The following is a 19,789-nucleotide window of genomic DNA, read 5'->3' as shown; positions in this document are numbered from 1 at the left end:
ACAGATATTTATATATCGAAATAACCAAATTAAATAAAGACATCATTTTTAAAGCATTAAATCGTAGCAAAAAAGAAAATATCAATGGATGCGACACTTTTCAGACGAGGGAAGAGATATGAACCTCTCATAAATACGGTACACATGTATCAGATCATTGCACGTCGGCAATCTAAAATGACACATATTATTTTTTTTCTTTGTACATGTATAACTTAACCCCCCCCCCCCCCTAATTTCTTAAAAAATGTTTTGTACAATCAAGAAAATCGGTTACTTTTCATAAAGACTACGACGTTTCTTTCATTTTCAAGAACCGTATAATAGCGAGAGTAGCGAGCTCAATAGAATAACGTGTAAGAAAAGAAGTTCGGAATTGTACACACGTCAAGCAAATTTTGTTGTGCAACATTCCCAGAGCTCCTTTACTACCCAATGTCCTTTGCACGAACAAATAATAACACAAGTAACAGCTTTTTAAAAAGCTTGGCTGACTATGTCATCAATATCTATAGAATCTATGAGCATGATAAACTATAAACGTTTACATTTGGGGGGGGGGGGTTAAATTATTTCACTGGAGTAAATTATGGAGATGTTGCAGAAAACATAAACCATATATAATACTGTTTGTATCTCAAATAAAAAATGAAATCATGATCATGTCCCGCTGTAGATTCGGTCCCGGGACGAAAAGATGAACTCCTCTGTCCGCAAGTCTAAAATGGTTTTAGAGGATGACGTAAATAAGGAAAAACATTTGATTCATGCTTGAAAGCATGGCTACATATAAAGGTGGCAACTGAAAATATGATAACTATACAAGAAATTGGGGATCTAACAATTATGATTGACGTGAAGAATATGATTGATAGTATCAAAGATTGTTGGAAACGTGGGAAAAATAATTAAAGCTTTAAATGACCCAACAAACTTGATGGCGATATATGAATGCCATGGTGCGGATTCAGGAAGTTTTTCCCAGAGATGAGGGATCAACATCAAATGTTTTATTACTTTAAATGATGTAACTTCTAACTCACTTCACAATGTCACCAAATTGTTTGTTTTTTTTTTTTTTTCAAAGTTCGACCAGGAAAAAGAACAGACTTTACATAATTCTTGCAGTTTTCATTTTCATTCAATAGAATAGTCCAGAAAAAGGGTGTAAAAACCTACACGTGACATTTTGGCGCAAAATAATAGCGTTACCCCTTACCTAGAAGACAAATGGACTAATCCAGTAGTATAAAAACGCAGAAAAACGGTCATACGGACATATATCAGTATAAGAACTCGCATGAAATTAATATATGCTAGCAAAAGGCTAGAGAAAATAGATACTTCAATGTATTGTATTAGCAATAAATTTATTTTTCTGCTAACAGAATAGATAACTGTTGCTGCTGAAATGCATGTAACAAATCCGATGATTATCAGCATGCACAAAATTTTGCTGGCTAACTGTGACCTCTTCGAACCCTATTGATCCTTAGCGTGACGTTAGGCAATAAAAGGCTTTCAGTTTGAAGAAATATTTCAAAAACTTTCCCGCAATAAATATACAGTTATTACTAGCTTACTCTAAAGTCTTCTATCGTACATATGTACCAGCGTACTCTATTTAGTGGGACCGGTTTTTTCAGTGGGTGGCTCAGTACAACTCGCCTGTCAACTGGTTATTTTTTTTCTGCAGCTATACTGTGTATGAAGTTTGATTATTTTTAAAAATATCTTGGTTAGTTTGTTTGAAACTGAGCTTTGAACTTAGCTAAAGGCAAAGTGTAACGGAAGGAGATAAGGCAGGATGGAAGACGTCCGACATGACAAACATTATATTCCAAGCCATATTCATGGCGGGGCATAGAATGATTATTGGTTTACATAAAAAAAATAGGTTGTGACTTTCTTTCGGAATTCAACACCAGCCTTAATCTACATGTATATAAGCACGTACAAAAACAAATCAACCAACTAACATTCTCGGCTCATGCAGAAGGAAGACATTGTATATTCATTTTAAACATGTTAAAGAGGGGGGGGGGGTACTTATAGTGATGAAAGGAAATTTAACCACGTGTCGGTCCATGAAACATGAAAGATTTTTTTGGAATGTTTGTATACAACAGCGTGGCTTTCTTTGAACTAAATTAGAATTTATTGAAATATTTATAAATAATTCTTTCAGGGACGCCGTAATATATTTGGTAGTCTCTGTAATAACTGTTCGGATATAGTACAAGCCTTTAGATCGCTTAGAAAAAAAATTGACGTGTTGGAAAAAAATACACACAATTTTTTTCCTAAGCGATCTAAAGGCCTGTGGGATATAGTGTCTTTTGAAGGTACAACACCTTTTTCTTTTAATATTACCAAAGGATTTGCTGATCCTTTTTTTCCGTATAGTCGAAATGCACGGGAAAAGTGAAAAAACGTATATAACGTTGGATGTTTCCCCGTGAATTAGAAATGTCACCTCCACTTACAGCTACAATGCATGCGTACATGTAAGTTTAATATTCATAAAACAATATCCACCTCCAGTCGATAAAAACAGGGGGGGGGATTGCAAACCAAGCTAGTGTTTATTCGGCTATCAAAATACATAAGACTTACAATGACTAAATGTACAAGCGATTACGATTGATTTAAACAAGCTGAAATAGAGTGAAATGAAATGATATGAAAGAAACGACATATTTTAAACCCAAATTTCCATTTGTAACTATCGGAGTACACAATGGATTTTCATATATGCCCACTGTTCTCTGCAACCACGTGCTTGTAAACGAACCTTTAGACACAAAGTGACAAAGCTGGATATAACCTGTTTGCTATACCGGTATTACAAATACCTGAACAATAGTATATTGTAAATTACTTTTTATGTTCAATGTTTATTCAATCTTTAAAAAAAATGATACCTCGGTAAATGGAGAAACAAAAGAGTGATCATGGTAAAAATAAAACGTACATGTAAAATATTACCTATCACTATCCATCTCTAATTATAATTATTTGCCGAAGCCACTTCTCAATTACAATTGAAATAAAATACATTAACACAGAATAAAGTTTTTTTTTATTTTGCGAGAACAGGCCAAAGAAAGCGAACACAGTTCAAAATGATTTTATGCACCAGTGTTTGGAATTACGATTAAATATGAAAGATGGGTAAAATAATCTTATTGGATCGCGATGTAATTAAAAACACAGTTTTCTATTAATTGTTAGGTCTTTCTACACAATGGTCTAATACAATCACAAACACTTGCTTTGTTTATTTTGCGAGAACAGGCCAAAGAAAGCGAACACAGTTCAAAATGATTTTATGCACCAGTGTTTGGAATTACGATTAAATATGAAAGATGGGTAAAATAATCTTATTGAAACGCGATGTAATTAAAAACACAGTTTTCTATTAATTGTTAGGTCTTTCTACACAATGGTCTAATACAATCACAAACACTTGCTTTGTTTATGTCCACAGGTGCCCGGTACACTCGTGACCTACATGTAGATCGACAGCGTGGGATTGGCGGCTTTGATTACATAACTGTAAAATATCTCGCTGAACAATGGGATCGTAATATGTATACAACTAAAGATCGTGAATTATTTAAAGTATAAAGTTTAAGATTAATTATATAGTTTGTTACAATGATAAACGTAGAAAGGTAGATTTTATATCTTCCGCTTTAAAAGACGTGTTCACTATAAAACTAATTAAATTTTGTAAAGAAAAATAGACAAAGTAGTTGTAATACATGATTTAATAGTTAATCATAAAACACCTTTAAAACCTTATTTTGAAGAAAATCAACATTAAATACCATAGGGTATATTATTTACAGCAAGTTATACGCATGTTGAGGTCAGATTTACTTGCCGAATTAAAACGCTAAATGTTTACCTGACCTGCTTTCGACTGCATATTATGCAATAACCCCGGTATATTCGAACAAATAAACATTCCTATCAGATCAAAAGGGTGTTAAAGAACAATTTTGCTCGATATATCTAGATCGAAATATTTACCGTTTTTGAGTTATAAAGCAAAAACTTTCAAGCTCCAGAGATCCCTTATTTTAGGGGCCAGCCCCTTTTCTATAGCATTAAATGAAAGCCCTTGCAATTATACACAACTTTTGTTCAACATATCTTAACAAAATATTTTTAGTTTTCAAGATAAAAAGGAAAACATGTGTAAATTTTCGCTCTTTTAGGCGTTCTATTTTTTGACCCCTGTATATCGCCATTTTGAATAGAGAAATCGAAAAACAAAAACCGATGTGCACAACTTCAATCCTTCTGTTATCAAAAACCTGTGAAATTTCTGCTCCAGCTCTAGTAGTCTCTGAGCCTTTGTCTGGAAATGAAAGCCTATAATTTTTCGTTTAAAGGGAAATAACTCAAAACCGGAAGTGACTTTTTGAAATTATTGACAACATTCTGATAGAGTTTATTACCGTCTATAATGTCTGAAAATTTGAACAAAATCCATTTAAAAATGAGCGAGATACGAGGCCTCAAAGTTGGCGTCTAGGAAGAAAAAAAAAAAAGAATAATAAGAATAATCTTAATCTTCAGAATCAGTAGAAGGTCTTCCGTTGGAAACGGAAGACCTTAACTATTTAAAATGCATAATTCTGATGCTGAGTGTTCCTAAATACTTCCTACTTAAAAAATTCTTTTGAATTGTGAATATCAGGTAAACTATTTTACATAAAAGCAAATGCCTGAATGAAGAGACCTTAGAAGGAGTTATTGCCCTTGTAAACATTTTTTAAAGATTTAATACTTGATTAAGTATAGGAAATATGCATTTTCTAAATTCTTTAACTATACAATATTTATCATCACACCTATTGTAAAGCATTCTTCCAAGAGATATTTTTCTAAAAGGTATGAATTTAACAGTTTTCGCGAAAACCTATGACATCATACGAGGGTGGAATTACCTTAAAGGTTATTAAAACGTCAAATTTGTTGATGGGTTTGATTGACACATTCTTGCACTTTCACAAATTTTAAACTTATTCTACACTAAGATACATAATTCTGTGTATCGGTTTTTTATTTCGATGAACGGTGTTACCGTGGTTACTAGAAATAGAAATTTCTGTGAAATTCTTTCAAAATACTACTCCTTCTACATTTTTGGTCTGATTTCAATATAACTTACCACACAAGTAGACTACACTAAGATACATAATTCTGTGTATTTTTGATTTCAATTAACGGTGTTAACGTTGTTGCTAAAAATAGAAATTTCTGTGAAATTCTACCAAAATGCTTCTCCTCCTACATTTTTGGTCTGATTTCAATAAAACTTGGCACACAAGTAGACTACACTAAGATACGTTATTCTTTATATTTGTTTTTGATTTCGATGAACGGTGTTGCCATGGTCACTAAAATTAGGAATTTCTGTTAAAAAATCTCAAAATGCTACTCCTCCTGCATTTTTAGTCAGATTGTAATATAATGTTGCATGCAAGTAGACTATACTAAGAACATAAAGAGACTTAATCAAGGATCATTATTCTTTCTATTGCTGTGGTAAAGTTTTAATTCCCAACTTCTTAAGAACTTTTCTCTTCCTTTGCTATAAGTACAAACCAGTAGAGCTTCAGTCTCGACAGAGACTTCTGGTTTTCAAATTAGTTTGGTTTTGACACTAGATCGTCTATATACTTAAACATAATGAATTTTCATCATCTTTCTAATAAATGCCTTTAAAGATTCTCTTTTTTGTTTGCTTTTGTAAATACCTCAGAGCAAAATGCTCAAAGCTGAAAAAAACAATCTATTTAGATTTTGGAATGCGTTACTTTTAATATAACTTAGGTCTTCACTGGTTCAAATTGCCAACCTCCAGTTTGTGTTGCTCATTATCTGAAAACGAGACAACACTACCCGACAATCTCTTCCCTTAATAATCTTTAGTAGACTGTACCGTAAAAAAGATGAAGGAATAAGATGCCCAAAAAGTTTTACTGGGGAGGGGGTAAGTTGGACTGAATGAATGGCTATAAGACAATGTACTATCTTGCACTTGAGTTTGTACCTGACATTGATTCTCCGTGATTGCAAACTGCGCTTGTGTAGAGTTTGTAGCAAAATGGATACACACGATGTCCTTCTGTGGTCTTACCATACCCACCCTGCAGCACCGTGCTATACTGCCTCAACTTGATCAGTTTTGTATATTTTTTGTTTATCGTTATATCAAGAACGTTTCACAACTTGGTCACCATGACTTGCCGGTCATATGTGCATATGTAGATTCATATTTAACGTTGACAGCAAAAAGATGCTTGAGTTTCTTGTTGTCAGAATCTATGTGATTTTTGGAGATCAGGTCTTCCAACAATCTTTTGGGAAAAAAACATGCATGGGTACCAATTGCGCTCCGTTATTAGCAGACCTAGTTTTGTAATCATATGAAGCAGAATTTGTGCAAAATATTATGCGTGAAAAGAAGAAAACACTTGCTGTGGCCTTCAATTCAACATTTACATATATCGACGACGTATTGTCAATAAACAACAATAAATTCCATTTCCTTGTCGATTCGATATATCTTGGTGAGCTTGAGATAAGAAACAACCCTTTAAATATGACATAAGTCTTGGTATCTTTCATTAGAAAACCTCAGCACTACACTTTTAGAGATCTCCCAAAGAAACTGACTAATATCATTTCCCATTACCTATATGTGACATTGTACAATGTTGCCTTGATTGATTCCAGTGTTTTGGTAATGAAAAAATTTCAAAATGACTGAGATACTATCAATTAACAGAGGTATTTCCATTCTTATGTCGATACGATATATCCTGGTGAACTTGAGATAAAAGTTACCACAGAGTCTGACAAATTTGTTCATATTTTCACAGTTTACTTCAAAAAGACGTTAATGGTAATATAACAACCAAGCTCTATGATAAACATGATAATTTTTCTATCAAATTTCCTTACTTATGCAGCGATATACCTTCCTCACCTAAATACGAAGTTTACATAACTCAGTTGATTAGATACGCAAAAGCATGCTAGACATACATGTATGAATAATATATACGAGGAGGAAAATTATTGACAAACAAGTTGATTAAACAAGAATTTCAGGAGGCTCGTTTGAAGTCATCATTTAGTTCCATGGTCGAAACAATGACCTTGTGATCGAATACAATTTATAATTGAGTCAAATGCTGACTAACGTTTTTCATACTTATTGCTAGTTCATTATTTATACACTTAATTGACGACGTTTTTTTTCCGTTTTCCCCCATTATGACAAGAAGCGGGTGTGATCGGTCGGCAGGGGCTACTCACTCCATGGCACCTGATCCCACTTTATTAGTCAATAGGATACTTTAATCATTATCGAAATTGCTTTACATACTCGGGGATTTAAATAGTTTAAAAATATAACCAAATAATTCGTTCTTTAATATTAATATAGAAGTAGTACTGGTATACCTTAATTGATTAATTGACTGATTGTATAATGTTCGAGAGTTTTCACTTTTGTCGCCATTTACCATTGAGGGCAGAATATCTCATTGATATTATAGTTCATAAAAAATAAAATTTACAAAGAGGCGAGGTTTCGTCAAATATTGATATAATAAATAAAAAAAATCTTCATTGATAATAATAACTAAACTGAATAGCACTCTTCTCACCGTTGAGGAACAATTTAGCTGGTCTTACAAAAAATTAAGTGGAAAATCTCTAACAATCGAACGCATGACTATCAAAAGTTGGGAAATGAAACCATATTAACGAATATTAAGCCAACAAAATGATGAATAATACTCAGCTGATAAAATCGGTTAAAATCACTTTATCACAGTTACCTCATTACCTCCTTGTATTATCTCAGTTCATATCTTATTTCTGTACAGCGCAAATAAACTTATATTTAGTACATTTAAAACATTATCAAGTTCAAATATCCTTTCCGAAGTCATTATGTATCGTTTAAGGTAGGTCCAAGCTTAATATCTTGCTTAATATTGCCTAACATAATTTTACCATTATGCACTCCAACATAAAAATAATTTGTTTTAAATATCTATAGCAAAATTATGTGTAAGCTTTAAGAGTATACAAAATTACATGGGAATTACGCCCCCTCTCTCACCTTTGAACAAAGATGTGGACGTTTGTGCATACATTGCACTAACATACGCCTGGCTACGCACCAGACCCGAATTATTAACCAATTAAATATCGTGTCACCTGCTAGATAGGAAAAAAGGTTAGCGTTTTGAAATTTTTGACAACTTCCCAAAAGTGCTGAGCAGTTGTAAAGAGAACCCAGAAATCACCACATTACAGGTTTTTTACATTTCATTCAATTGCAAAAAATCATAAAGCCAAAAATAATTTTTTTTTATACTTCCTCTGTCACCGCTGCATATAAGATAAACCACTGCCATATTGATAAGGGAAATAATTCATTTTACCATCTTTTCCAAGTGAAAATTTGACTCATTCCCATTTTCCATACATGTATATGATAATAGATACCAGTGAGCTTTGCTAAGCACATTTTTGTCTGTCTTTCATCTAGCTGTCTGTCCATCCATCCATCTGAAATTTTTCACATTTTCAACTTCTCCAGAACCACTGGGTCAATTCCTCATTCAAACTTGTGATAAAGAATCTTCTTTGCTAAGTTTTTTTGAAGGAGGACCCATGCCCTCTTTCAAGAGGAGGTGATTAAAAAAACTGTAAACCAGCAAATTTTGGAAGTTTGAGGAAAAGAAAGCCAGACCCTGGGGCCATGAAACTCACAATTTTGAAAGAAGCAGCATTATCTAACATAATCATATACTTGATTAGTTTATCTAATAAACAGGAGCAGAGGAAAAGATTTTTAAAGAATAAATGCATTTTTTCTATAAAATCAATAGAGCCCTGCCCTCAATCCAAAACCCTTGACACTAGGGGCCTTAGAATTCATATTTTTGGAAGAAGCATTCACGCTTATTATAACTTTATACTCAGTTTGTTTATTAAATACCCATGAGCAGAGAATATTTTCTAAAAATTAATGCATTTTTACTATGTAACCAAAAGAGCCCCGCTTTAACACCAGAACCCCTGACCCATGGGGCCATAGAATTCACAATTTGGGAAGAGGCATTTTCGCTCATTATAACTATGTACTTTCAATAGCAAATTGTTTGTTTAATACCTTGGAGCTAAGAAGATTTTCAAAGAATTAATGTATTTTCACTATATATCCATAGGGCTCTGCCCTAACACAAGAAACCCTGACCAAGGGGACATAAAATTCACAATTTTGGAAGAGGAATTCTCGATGGAATTCTGGTTCCTGCCGACAAAGCAGGTAACAACATTGTCTTCGTTTGTAAGGCTCATTATATAAATTGCATTTTAGAAGAACTTGGATTTAATGCTACAAGTGGTAATCCTACTTATACATATACTACTCTTTCTAAGAAAGAAATTCTTCAAAATCACCTGTCAGTTTTGAATACTTTTAATATTCCGCAGAGCCAAAATGAATTCGAACTACCTTATATATATTGGATTCCGAAACTTCATAAGAATCCTTACAAACAAAGATACATTGCAGGTTCCAGTAAATGTTCAACCAAGCCTCTTTCGTTACTTCTCACTAAAATATTGACAGTAGTGAAGCAAAAACTTCAAGAGTACTGTACAACTATATATTCAAGAAGTGGTGTAAATCAGATGTGGATACTTAAGGTAGATCGCGGGTTTGCTGACGTCACAATAGGATTCGACGTAAAAAGCTTACTACGTTTACAGTATCAACTACAAACAAGCAAAAAGTATTTCCATCAGTACATTAAACCTTGTTTTGTCTGTAAAAATATTTATTAATATGTAATTAAAGATAAAGGATTAATCAATAACTAATCAATACTAAATTAAATCAAGAGTTAAGATAACGTTAATGTATGAAAGGTCAAAATTTATTCAAATAATATGACTCTGTGTTTCCTTGAAAAAAGTGTGACAATTATGGTAAATTGTGACAGTGTTTACGTGAACATTTATTGCCAATCAATTGAAAATGAGGATAAAACATGTTTTATTTTCAGTGAATTGTTGATTACTTCGTGATTCTGAGACGTACGAAAATAATGACGTCGCACTAACGTTATATAACGTCTTAATGAAATTATATACGTTTGTTACAAATTTGTAAAACTTCAAAGTTTTTTTGCGAGAAAATGAGCGAGAACACATATTAATTTTTTTTAATAGATCGATTCTAAATTTATCTCACTTTCATTGTGTTGAGTAATATAAAATTCGTCTGCGCCGTTTTTATATTATAAGCATGGTTGTGAAATGCGTTTACCGATGAGAAAGGCGCATTTACTATATATTTCATTGTAATAGCGTCACCAGTTCTCATCAATATTAGTGCCTTTGAAATACAATAGCAATATAACCACGCAGACGAATCTCACAAAAATTTCAGAAAGTAAAATTTGAAACGAGAGGATTCAGTTGACAAATTTTCAGAGTATGTTTTCAGGCAGACAGTAAACCCGCGATCTACCTTAAAAATTCTAAAGATTTTTTGGACAATTTGAAATCACAAGACTTTACAAAAATCAACAGCATAAAAACTTACGACTTTTCAACTTTATACACAACAATTCCGCACGACAAATTAAAATCCAGGCTTTTTGTTATCATTGACAGCTGCTTTTTCAACAAAAATGGAACTCGTAAGTTTACTTACCTCGTCATTAGTCATTTGAAAAATTATTTTGTTAAAACAGATTCTGATTGCACACATAAGTACTCTGAAGTTGACATCAAGAAGATGCTTGAGTTTCTGATTGACAATATATATGTGGTTTTTGGAGACCAGGTATTCCAACAATCTATTGGAATTCCCATGGGTATAAATAGCGCTCCGTTATTAGCAGACTTATTTTTATATTCATATAAAGCAGAATTTATGCAAAATCTTTTGCGTGAAAAGAAAAAAATACTTGCTGTGGCCTTCAACTCGACATTTAGATATATCGACGACGTATTGTCAATTAATAATGATAATTTCCATTCCTACGTCGACACGATATATCCTGGTGAGCTTGAGATAAAAAATACCACAGAGTCCGACACTTTTGCTTCATACTTGGATATTTTACTTGAAAGGGACACAAATGGTAATCCAAAAACCAAGCGATGATAAACGTGATGACTTTAACTTTTCTATCGTCAACTTCCCTTACTTATGCAGCAATATACCTTCATCACCTGCATACGGAGTATTTATATCTCAGTTGATTCGATACGCAAGAGCATGCTCTACGTATGACCAATTTCTTAAACGAGGTAAATTATTGACCAGCAAGTTGATGAAACAGGAATGTCAACAGTCTCGTTTAAAGTCATCATTTCGTAAATTCTATGGTCGATACAATGACGTTGTCAGCAAATACAATTTATCATTGAATGAAATGCTGACTGACGTTTTTCATACCAATTGTTAGTCCATTATTTATACACTGAATTGACCACGGATTTTTTCCGTTATTTCCTGATTATGACAACGAGCACACGGCGGGTGTGACCGGTCGGCAAGGGATGCTCACTCCTCCATGGCACCTGATCCCACCTCTGATGTATCGGAGGTCCGTGTTTGCTCTGCTCTTATTTTGTATATTTGTTTAATGGACGTTGAGATTGAATACTGTTCGTTATTTCCATATCCTTCATTATAATTTTGTACTTTGTTTGTTTTATACCCAGGAGCAGAGAAGTTTTACTAAGAGAAAAATGAATTAATTTTCACTATATAATCTATTTCATGGGTACCAAACTTGCTTGAAATTTTGACTCCCTAGTATATTTTAAAGACTTCTCTTTATAATGTATTAGGGGGTCAAAAATTCAAGCAAATTTGGTGCCAATGATCTATTTAGCCCCGCCTTAATTAGCACAGGAACCCCTGATCCTTTGGTCATGAATTTCAAAGTTTTGGTAGAGGACTCAATGCTGATTACAATCATGCCAACAGTTTGATTGCTTGATTTTCGTAGTTAATTGCATTAATTTTAGTGATTTTGGTCCCACTCCTCAAGCCCCAGGGGGACAAAGACCATGAAATTCTCAATTTTTGTTCCCCTTCACACGTAAAATTGGTCAGAATCGGTAGAGCGGTTGCAGAGGAGGAGCTGAAAATGTTCAATTGTTAATGCATGGTGCAGGACGGAGGATGTACGACGACAAACGAAAACGGACTGTTATAGGTCACCTGAGTTTGCTCATGTTACCTAAAAATATTTTGCTATAAAAAAGCAAAGCTAGATAATTTGCAATGATATGGAAGTATTCTTAGGTAGTGCAGATTTAAGATTGTTCAAATTTTGATACTCCAGGGATAGGATGGGTCACAGTGGGCCATCTGAGTTAAAAATAAAGATATAAACAATGGTCAAGGGGAAACATCTTTAAAAATCTTTTTTTTTTCTGAGATCAGAAAAGTTAAGATTAGTCATAATCTCCTCGGATAGTGAAGATTCAAATTAATTCAGATCATGACACCTGGGAGTAAGTTTGGGTCACATAAATGCAATAAAAATTTAACATGGGAATATATAAATATTAATTAAATAAACAAATCTATAAATGAAGAACAGCAAGGTGACTCAGGTGAGCGCCCTGTCCCATGGGCCTATTGTTATATTCACAATGTTTATCTTATAAAGATTGCATTTTATGGATTAACTCCTTTAAAATAAAAAAAATTGTTTTTAAATCATTTTGAGCTGATTCTTTTTTAATATAAGAGTACAAAAAGTAAGAATAGGTAGATGTCGCCATTTTGTTGACTGTCAAAACAAAAAGATTGAGAAACATATAAGTAAAAAGCTGCTAAAGTAAGATTCATTTTTTGGCCTATTGAACCGAAAAGAGATACAGTACATGTGTTTATGTGCATGTTTTGTTCCGGTGTGGTGTTTGTGGGTGTGTGTCATAGGCGTAGTCACAGGGAGGGGGCAGCGGTGGCACTAGCCCCCCCCCACTTTCAGATCGGGGGGGGGGGGAGAGTATGTCTGTGCCCCCCCCCACTTTTTAATGAAGAACAAAATCACAGCTATTTTGTAATAATATATAGTTATATAATAAATTGTGTAGAAAAATAGAAATTGAAAGTAACTTGCCTTCGAAAAAAAAAGTTGGCTACTAACCCCCCCCCCCCCCCCCCCCCCCGAAATAGGATTTTCGAGTTTGGGGAACTTTAATTTTTTTTTTTTTTTGCTTGTCAAAGACTTTCTGGACTTGAGCCTCCCCACTTTTAAGTTTGTGACTACGCCTCTGAATGTGTGTGTTTGTATTTAAAAACACATGTATAATTCTAATTTTAGAGAAAAGACTTGTTTTTTTTTCATAATTGAATGAAAGAAAGTAATTGATCTAAGTTTTTTTTCTTAAGAATGATTAATAATAATGTGTAAAAATGTGTTTTTTATTAACTGAGAAAAAGCAAGTTGAAAATAGGCAATTTTTTTGTTACCAGATACAAGAAATTGATGTGGTAATCAATTATTTAATTTGTTACGTAATATAACTGTATATATTTTTTTTAAAAACTTAAAAAAAAGAAACTTTGATCATGCTTTAATACAGAGTGTATCTTATTTTCTTTTTATTAAGAACATCAAGATTGAATGCTGCACAACCTTGTAATTTTATTTGTAATTCTTTTGTAAATGATAAAATTGACTCAATAAAGGTTAAAACAATGTTATAGAATGTCTTATATTATTACCTTAAAAGTTTTCCATCATTTCATTATTTATAATTAGGTGTTTTAATTGATGAATGCTTTGTGAAACAGGTTTGACTGAGAACACTTGGAGGCTGTTATAACACTGAGATGAGTACTCAGTACAGTGGTTATCTTTGTATTAATTCTTTTCTTTTCTATATGTTATGTAAAACCAAGACATTTGTTAAATGAATATACACATATTGTAATGTAAACAGAACCCTGTTATTGATTTAGACAATTGTAACAAAGTTTTGTTATTTACAGATAAGGAAGAAACCAACACGAGAATCTGAAACCAGTGGATAGAGATGAAATAAATGTCAGGTGTCAATGATGTATAGATTGGTGTTACACAAATCTGTCACAGTGTCGGGTGTTAGACGTGGTCGTCACATTACCCAAGTGACACCAGACCGGTTCTGGGTCGCTGATGGTGATGGCAATCTCATACTGACAAACATGGCGGGTGATGAACTACGTCATATTACAAATATAAATAGAGGTGTCCGTGGAGCACATACTGTGACTGGGGACTGTTATTTAATTTATATAGACAGTGACCGAAACGTTATTAAACTGTCTACAGATCACAAAGTAAAGATGATACCGTACACGTCACCATGGATACCAAAATGTGTCTACAGCTCCCCTTCCACTGGAGACCTGCTGGTGGTGATGTATAGAGGTGATACAGATACAAGCCAGGTCAACCGTTATACTAACACAGGAGAACACATACAGACCATAGAGCATGACAACACAGGTCAGGAGCTTTATAAATATCCTATCTACATCACAGAGAACCGCAATGGAGATGTAATTGTGTCTGACATTGGCCGTTATGCTGTAGTGGTGACAGATAGTAGAGGGAGACATCGCTTCTCTTACACAGGTCCTACATCAGGATCAGGACTAGATCCACATGGAATCTGTACTGACGCGCTGTCACACATCCTGGTGTGTGATTGGTACACCCAGACAGTACATATACTGGATTGTGACGGGCGACTCCTGTCACTGATAGAGATAGAACAACACGGGATAAACAGACCACTGGGTCTGAGTTATGATGACAGAACTCACTGTGTCTGGATGGGATCAGACGACAACAACACAGTGAACATTCACAGACTGGAACACTCCCTGACTGGTAAGTATTACATCAGTAAGATCAGATATTTTGTTTTACATGACTGTGCAATGTTACGTGTGTACAATTACTGTAAATGTATCATATTTACCGTGTATGATATTTGGCGGAAATTGAGTTTTGAACAAGTTAGCGTAGATTTAATCCAGCGCATTTCTTATCATTCTTTTTTATGTATATAAGTACAAAACATTTAGCGTTGTACTTGAATTAGCGGAAGTGTCTTCCCGCTAAAAGCGGTAAAAAGAATAAATAGCCAAATATAATACGTTTACAGTAATTATTATTTGTGTTTTTTTTATGTTTTTACAAGACATTTACTAAAATTTTTATTGTATTTAGTGTAATTAAATTACATAATTGATTCTATTATAACTTGTTGCATTAAGTAACAAGAATTATTACCAATACATGATATGAGGATACATAAATCATAAACTGTTATTTATTACTTTGATTTCTTAAGTAAATACATTTCAGATAAAGTGCTTATTATTTAATTAGTTCAGAGTTTTTAATATGTACTTGGTTTAATAATAACTTTGTTATTTGTTTGTTATGTTTGACAAACTACTGATTCTGATAAAGTCCATTAAATTTGAAAGTAATTACAACGTCAACATGTTTTCTGTAGATTTCGTAACCGACTATCACAGTTAAAAATATCACAGAAAGAAATAAATTAAAGATAATTAAAAATGCAAAGATGCTAGTATGCTACATCACCCATGATCACAAACAATGTGAAATTTTCTGTCCTTGACTCATAAATTACATGTACAACAACTCTCAATGTTTGGCAGTAATTATCAATGTTGTCCACGAGCTTTATGGACAGCTCTCTTTGGCTAATAAAACAGATGTACAACAACTCTTTTTTGGTATATAGAGGATATTCAATGTTTTATAGTTGAATATGGCATTTATTTCACGAGGGGCGGGATTTTTTATATTTTCACGAGTGCGAAGCACGAGTGAAAATATAAAAAAAATCCTGTCTTACAAAAAGGAACACAAGAATAAAACGTAATAACCTGGTTTGGTATGGGGACACACCCCCTTGACAACCAGCTGATTCATCTGTATCTATGCAGTCCCACATTTCCTGTCCTTGGAATTACATGGAAAATTCTAAATTTCATAAATGTACTTTTAACTTCAAACAGTAGCTCGCTCTTACCTCGTGTAAACAAAAATCATGGCTGCTAGATCTGTGTATCAGTTGTTACGTCCCCTTGTTTCAAATTACTTTCGTTACTACGGATGTATTATTGAGCGGCAAATATGAAGTCATAAAAAGCAGCACAATTTTACATCCACAGTTGTTTGATTATTTAAAAATTAAATAATAAGGAATGACTCTAATTATTGGCCAAATTATTCGATTATAACCTGGTTTGGGTCAGTTTACGCTTCTTAATAATCCGCTTCGCGGATTATAAAGCGTAAACTAACAGAAACCAGGTTATAATCGAATAATTTGGTCAAGAATTAGAGTCATACCTAAAGTAAACATAGATTTAGCAACATATGTTTGGTAAATTTGACAGTTTTATTCGTTGCCAGAATGTTTTTTTTTTTTTATTTTCATATATCTTATATTAGGTCAAGGGAGATTTTCTTTACAGCAATCTTCGTTATGGTAAGGGAAATCGAGAGCATTTCTGATATTCGTCACACTGTGACAGGATATCATTTTGATATCCTTTCACAGTGTGACAGGATATCATTTTTATTCAATGAATAAATTACAGTGTTTCACGGGTAAAAATGTAATAATATCTTATATTGGGTTGACATTGTATTGTCCACTACTATATGTAACAAAGTTAGTAAATCAGTACCAGTCCAGTTGTCTGATTTGTAGGTCAATTTAAACGGGAAAATATACTAGAGAGGAACGATGAGCAATATCCAATCATTCAATCAATCAATGTACAGGAAAAAGAAACTGTACAGTTTTCAGATTAACGAGTTGACAGTGAGATACAGACAGCATTTATTAATATTAGGACAGCTCTGTCTAGAAATGTTGTGTATTTCTATAGCAGGTGTTTAAACAATCTACACTATGTGCTGCGTTGATATTCTGCATGTGCATGATGTATTTTACAACTGTATTATTTTTTTTTTGCCAAAATGAAAATGAAGCCAGGGTGTGTCCGTCTGTCCGTAACAATTTCTTTCCGCAGATGCTTAAAATTCTCTTTGTTTAGGCATAGCATATGGTAGATTTTAGTCTTGTTATAATTGTTGTCAATATCCTGTTTTTCTGTTTTTGTCTGACCTCATTTTCCCTAGACCTGATCTCATCTTCAACAGGCATGACATCATCTTCACAAGTTCTGACCTCAGTTTCACTTTTTCTGACTTAATCTTTACTAGTTCTGATATCATCTTCAGTATACCTGACATCAACTTCACTAGCTTTGACCTCATTTTTACTTGTTTTGACCTCATCTACACTAGACCTGACCTCATCTTCACTTCTCCTGTCCTCATGTTGACTAGACCTGACCTCATCTTAACTACAACTGACCTCTACAAAACTTCCCCTGAACTCAAATACAATGACCTTTCCTTATCATTTGACCTAACATCAAACTCACTAACATGACCTAACATCCTTGGATTTTTGGATGTATTGATCATTATTGCTAGAATAAAACTGACTAATCTATCCAAATTTTCTTAGTCAGAGGGGTATTAAGTTCTGTATCTTCCATAAAGCACAATAAACAAGTCGGGTTAAGATTTTTACTTGTTTTAAGCTCTGTTGTCAAAAATATGCGTTTTGTTCTTAAATGTTAAGAATTAAATCTGTTTATTTTATTTTTTTTTGTTTTGTAGAGTTTCTGAAAAAGGAGGAAACCACTGTTTGTCATGCCCGAGGAATACTTGTTGGATGTGGTGAGGCTGGGAAAACAACTCTACTGAAGCGATTAAGAGAGCAATGTCAGAATCGTGGTGAAGTGAAAAAGTCGACTAAGGGACTAACAACACTGCTGAAGCGATTAAGAGGGAAACGTCAGAATGTTGATGAAGTTACAGAGTCCACCAGGGGACTAGAAATCCATCAACATCTCTTCATTGTTAGAGATGGAATTTTAGAAGGTAAAACAATTTCTGTATATTTTCACTTTCAGAAAGAAACTTGAATGGAACATTAATTCCGAAAACGGTTCGGCAAAATAGCATAGATTCTCAAAATGTTAAAAATGGAATATTTGTCATTTTTTGAGAATTTAACAGAAAATAAAAATTGTCTACGAAAATTTTTCAAATCATATGCGTGTTGTCAAACGTCAAAAGTGTCCCCTCATGAAAAAATTGGAGCGGGGTCTCAATGCTATTTTTAGTAACATGTATCTAAAAATATATATATTTCAGAAAAATTAAAAAAATGAAATTTGGGCAGAATTTAAGATGCCATTGCTATGTAATTATGAAATATACTGTGAAAGTCAATGTGTTAATGTCAGACACTGGACACCAATAACTACCATGCATATTATTTTTACGGATTTCCGTTTTCTATTTATAGCTTCAAATGCCTAAACATAGACATGTCTCATAAAATGATAAAAAATTACATTTTTTCTTCATTTTTAAGCTCCACTGAATCATGAATAATAACAATATGGATCTTTCCAATATTTCATCAATAAGAACAAAGAAAAGCATAATATCTCACAAATTATTGAAGACAGACTCTCATGTCTATAAATCGTACAAATGTCTGAAAATAGACACATTTGAAATTCACTGTTTAATGTTGATTTTCCACAAATTAGATATGGGAAATTTACCAACTTACTGTCATTAAATGTAAATGATATTATGTGACTGACAAGAACAAAAGAACATTCAATGGAATGCAGCATGATAAGTAAGTTTATCCATTTCTATTTATAGTAACACATGTTTAAAAATAGACGTGATGCAAAATATCGGGAAAATGTCGTTTTTGTACTTTTTTTTCTAAAATTTTGGATGAATAATTGCTGACTATGTATATTTAACTGCTATTGACATATAGTGTCCAACAAGTAAAAGAAAGCCTTATATCAAATAAAGAATGAGAAGCAGAGGTTTCCATTTCTATTTATAGTAACACATATTTGAAAATGGACGCACTGCACACATTTTAGATGAAAAATTGCAGACTATATGTTTTTAACTGCTAATTGGCATATGGTGACCAACAATTAAAAGAAAGCATATACGAAATACAAAATGAGAAGCAGAGGTTTTCATTTCTATTTATAGTAACACTTGTTTTTTAAATAGACGTGATGCAAAATATCGAAAAAATGTCATTTTTTTCTAAATTTTTGGATGAATAATTGATGACTATCTGTATTCAACTGCTATTGGCATATAGTGTCCAACAAGTAAAATAAAGCATATCAAATACAGAATGAGAAGCAGAGGTTTCCATTTCTTTTTATAGTAACTTGTGTTTAAAAATAGATGTACTGTAAACTATCGGAGAAATGTAATTTTGTGTACCTTTTTTCTAACATTTTGGATGAATAATTGCTGACTGTCTGTTTTAACTGCTATTGGCATATGGCGACCAACAAGTCAAAGAAAGTGTTATATCAAATACAGAATGAGAAGGAGAGGTTTCCGTTTTTATTTAAAGTAACATGAGTTTAAAAATAGGCATACTGTAAACTATCGGAAAAATGTAGATTTTTGTACTTTTCTTACTATTTGGATGAGCAATTGCTGACGATATGCTTTTACTGTTATTGGCATTCAGTGACCAACAAGTATAAGAAAGCATATATGAAATACAGAATGTAAAGCAGGGGTTTCTATTT

General features: G+C 33.2%; 1 protein-coding gene across 1 annotated transcript; it reads left to right on the top strand.

The window, feature by feature from the left end:
• Positions 1-14,143: 14,143 nt before the first annotated feature.
• LOC134237770 (uncharacterized) lies at positions 14,144-18,593 on the top strand. Its single transcript, XM_062719913.1, has 3 exons — positions 14,144-14,960; positions 17,811-18,074; positions 18,574-18,593. The coding sequence occupies exons 1-3, from the start codon at positions 14,144-14,146 to the stop codon at positions 18,591-18,593; spliced, it is 1,101 nt and encodes a 366-aa protein (XP_062575897.1).
• The last annotated feature ends 1,196 nt before the right edge of the window (positions 18,594-19,789 follow it).

Source organism: Saccostrea cucullata, unplaced genomic scaffold (genome assembly GCF_032062105.1).
Source record: "Saccostrea cucullata isolate Sc308-1 unplaced genomic scaffold, CSIRO_AGI_Scuc_v1 ctg3277, whole genome shotgun sequence".
In the NCBI taxonomy this organism is placed as follows: domain Eukaryota; kingdom Metazoa; phylum Mollusca; class Bivalvia; order Ostreida; family Ostreidae; genus Saccostrea; species Saccostrea cuccullata.
This window is presented reverse-complemented; position numbering and strand designations above follow the sequence as displayed.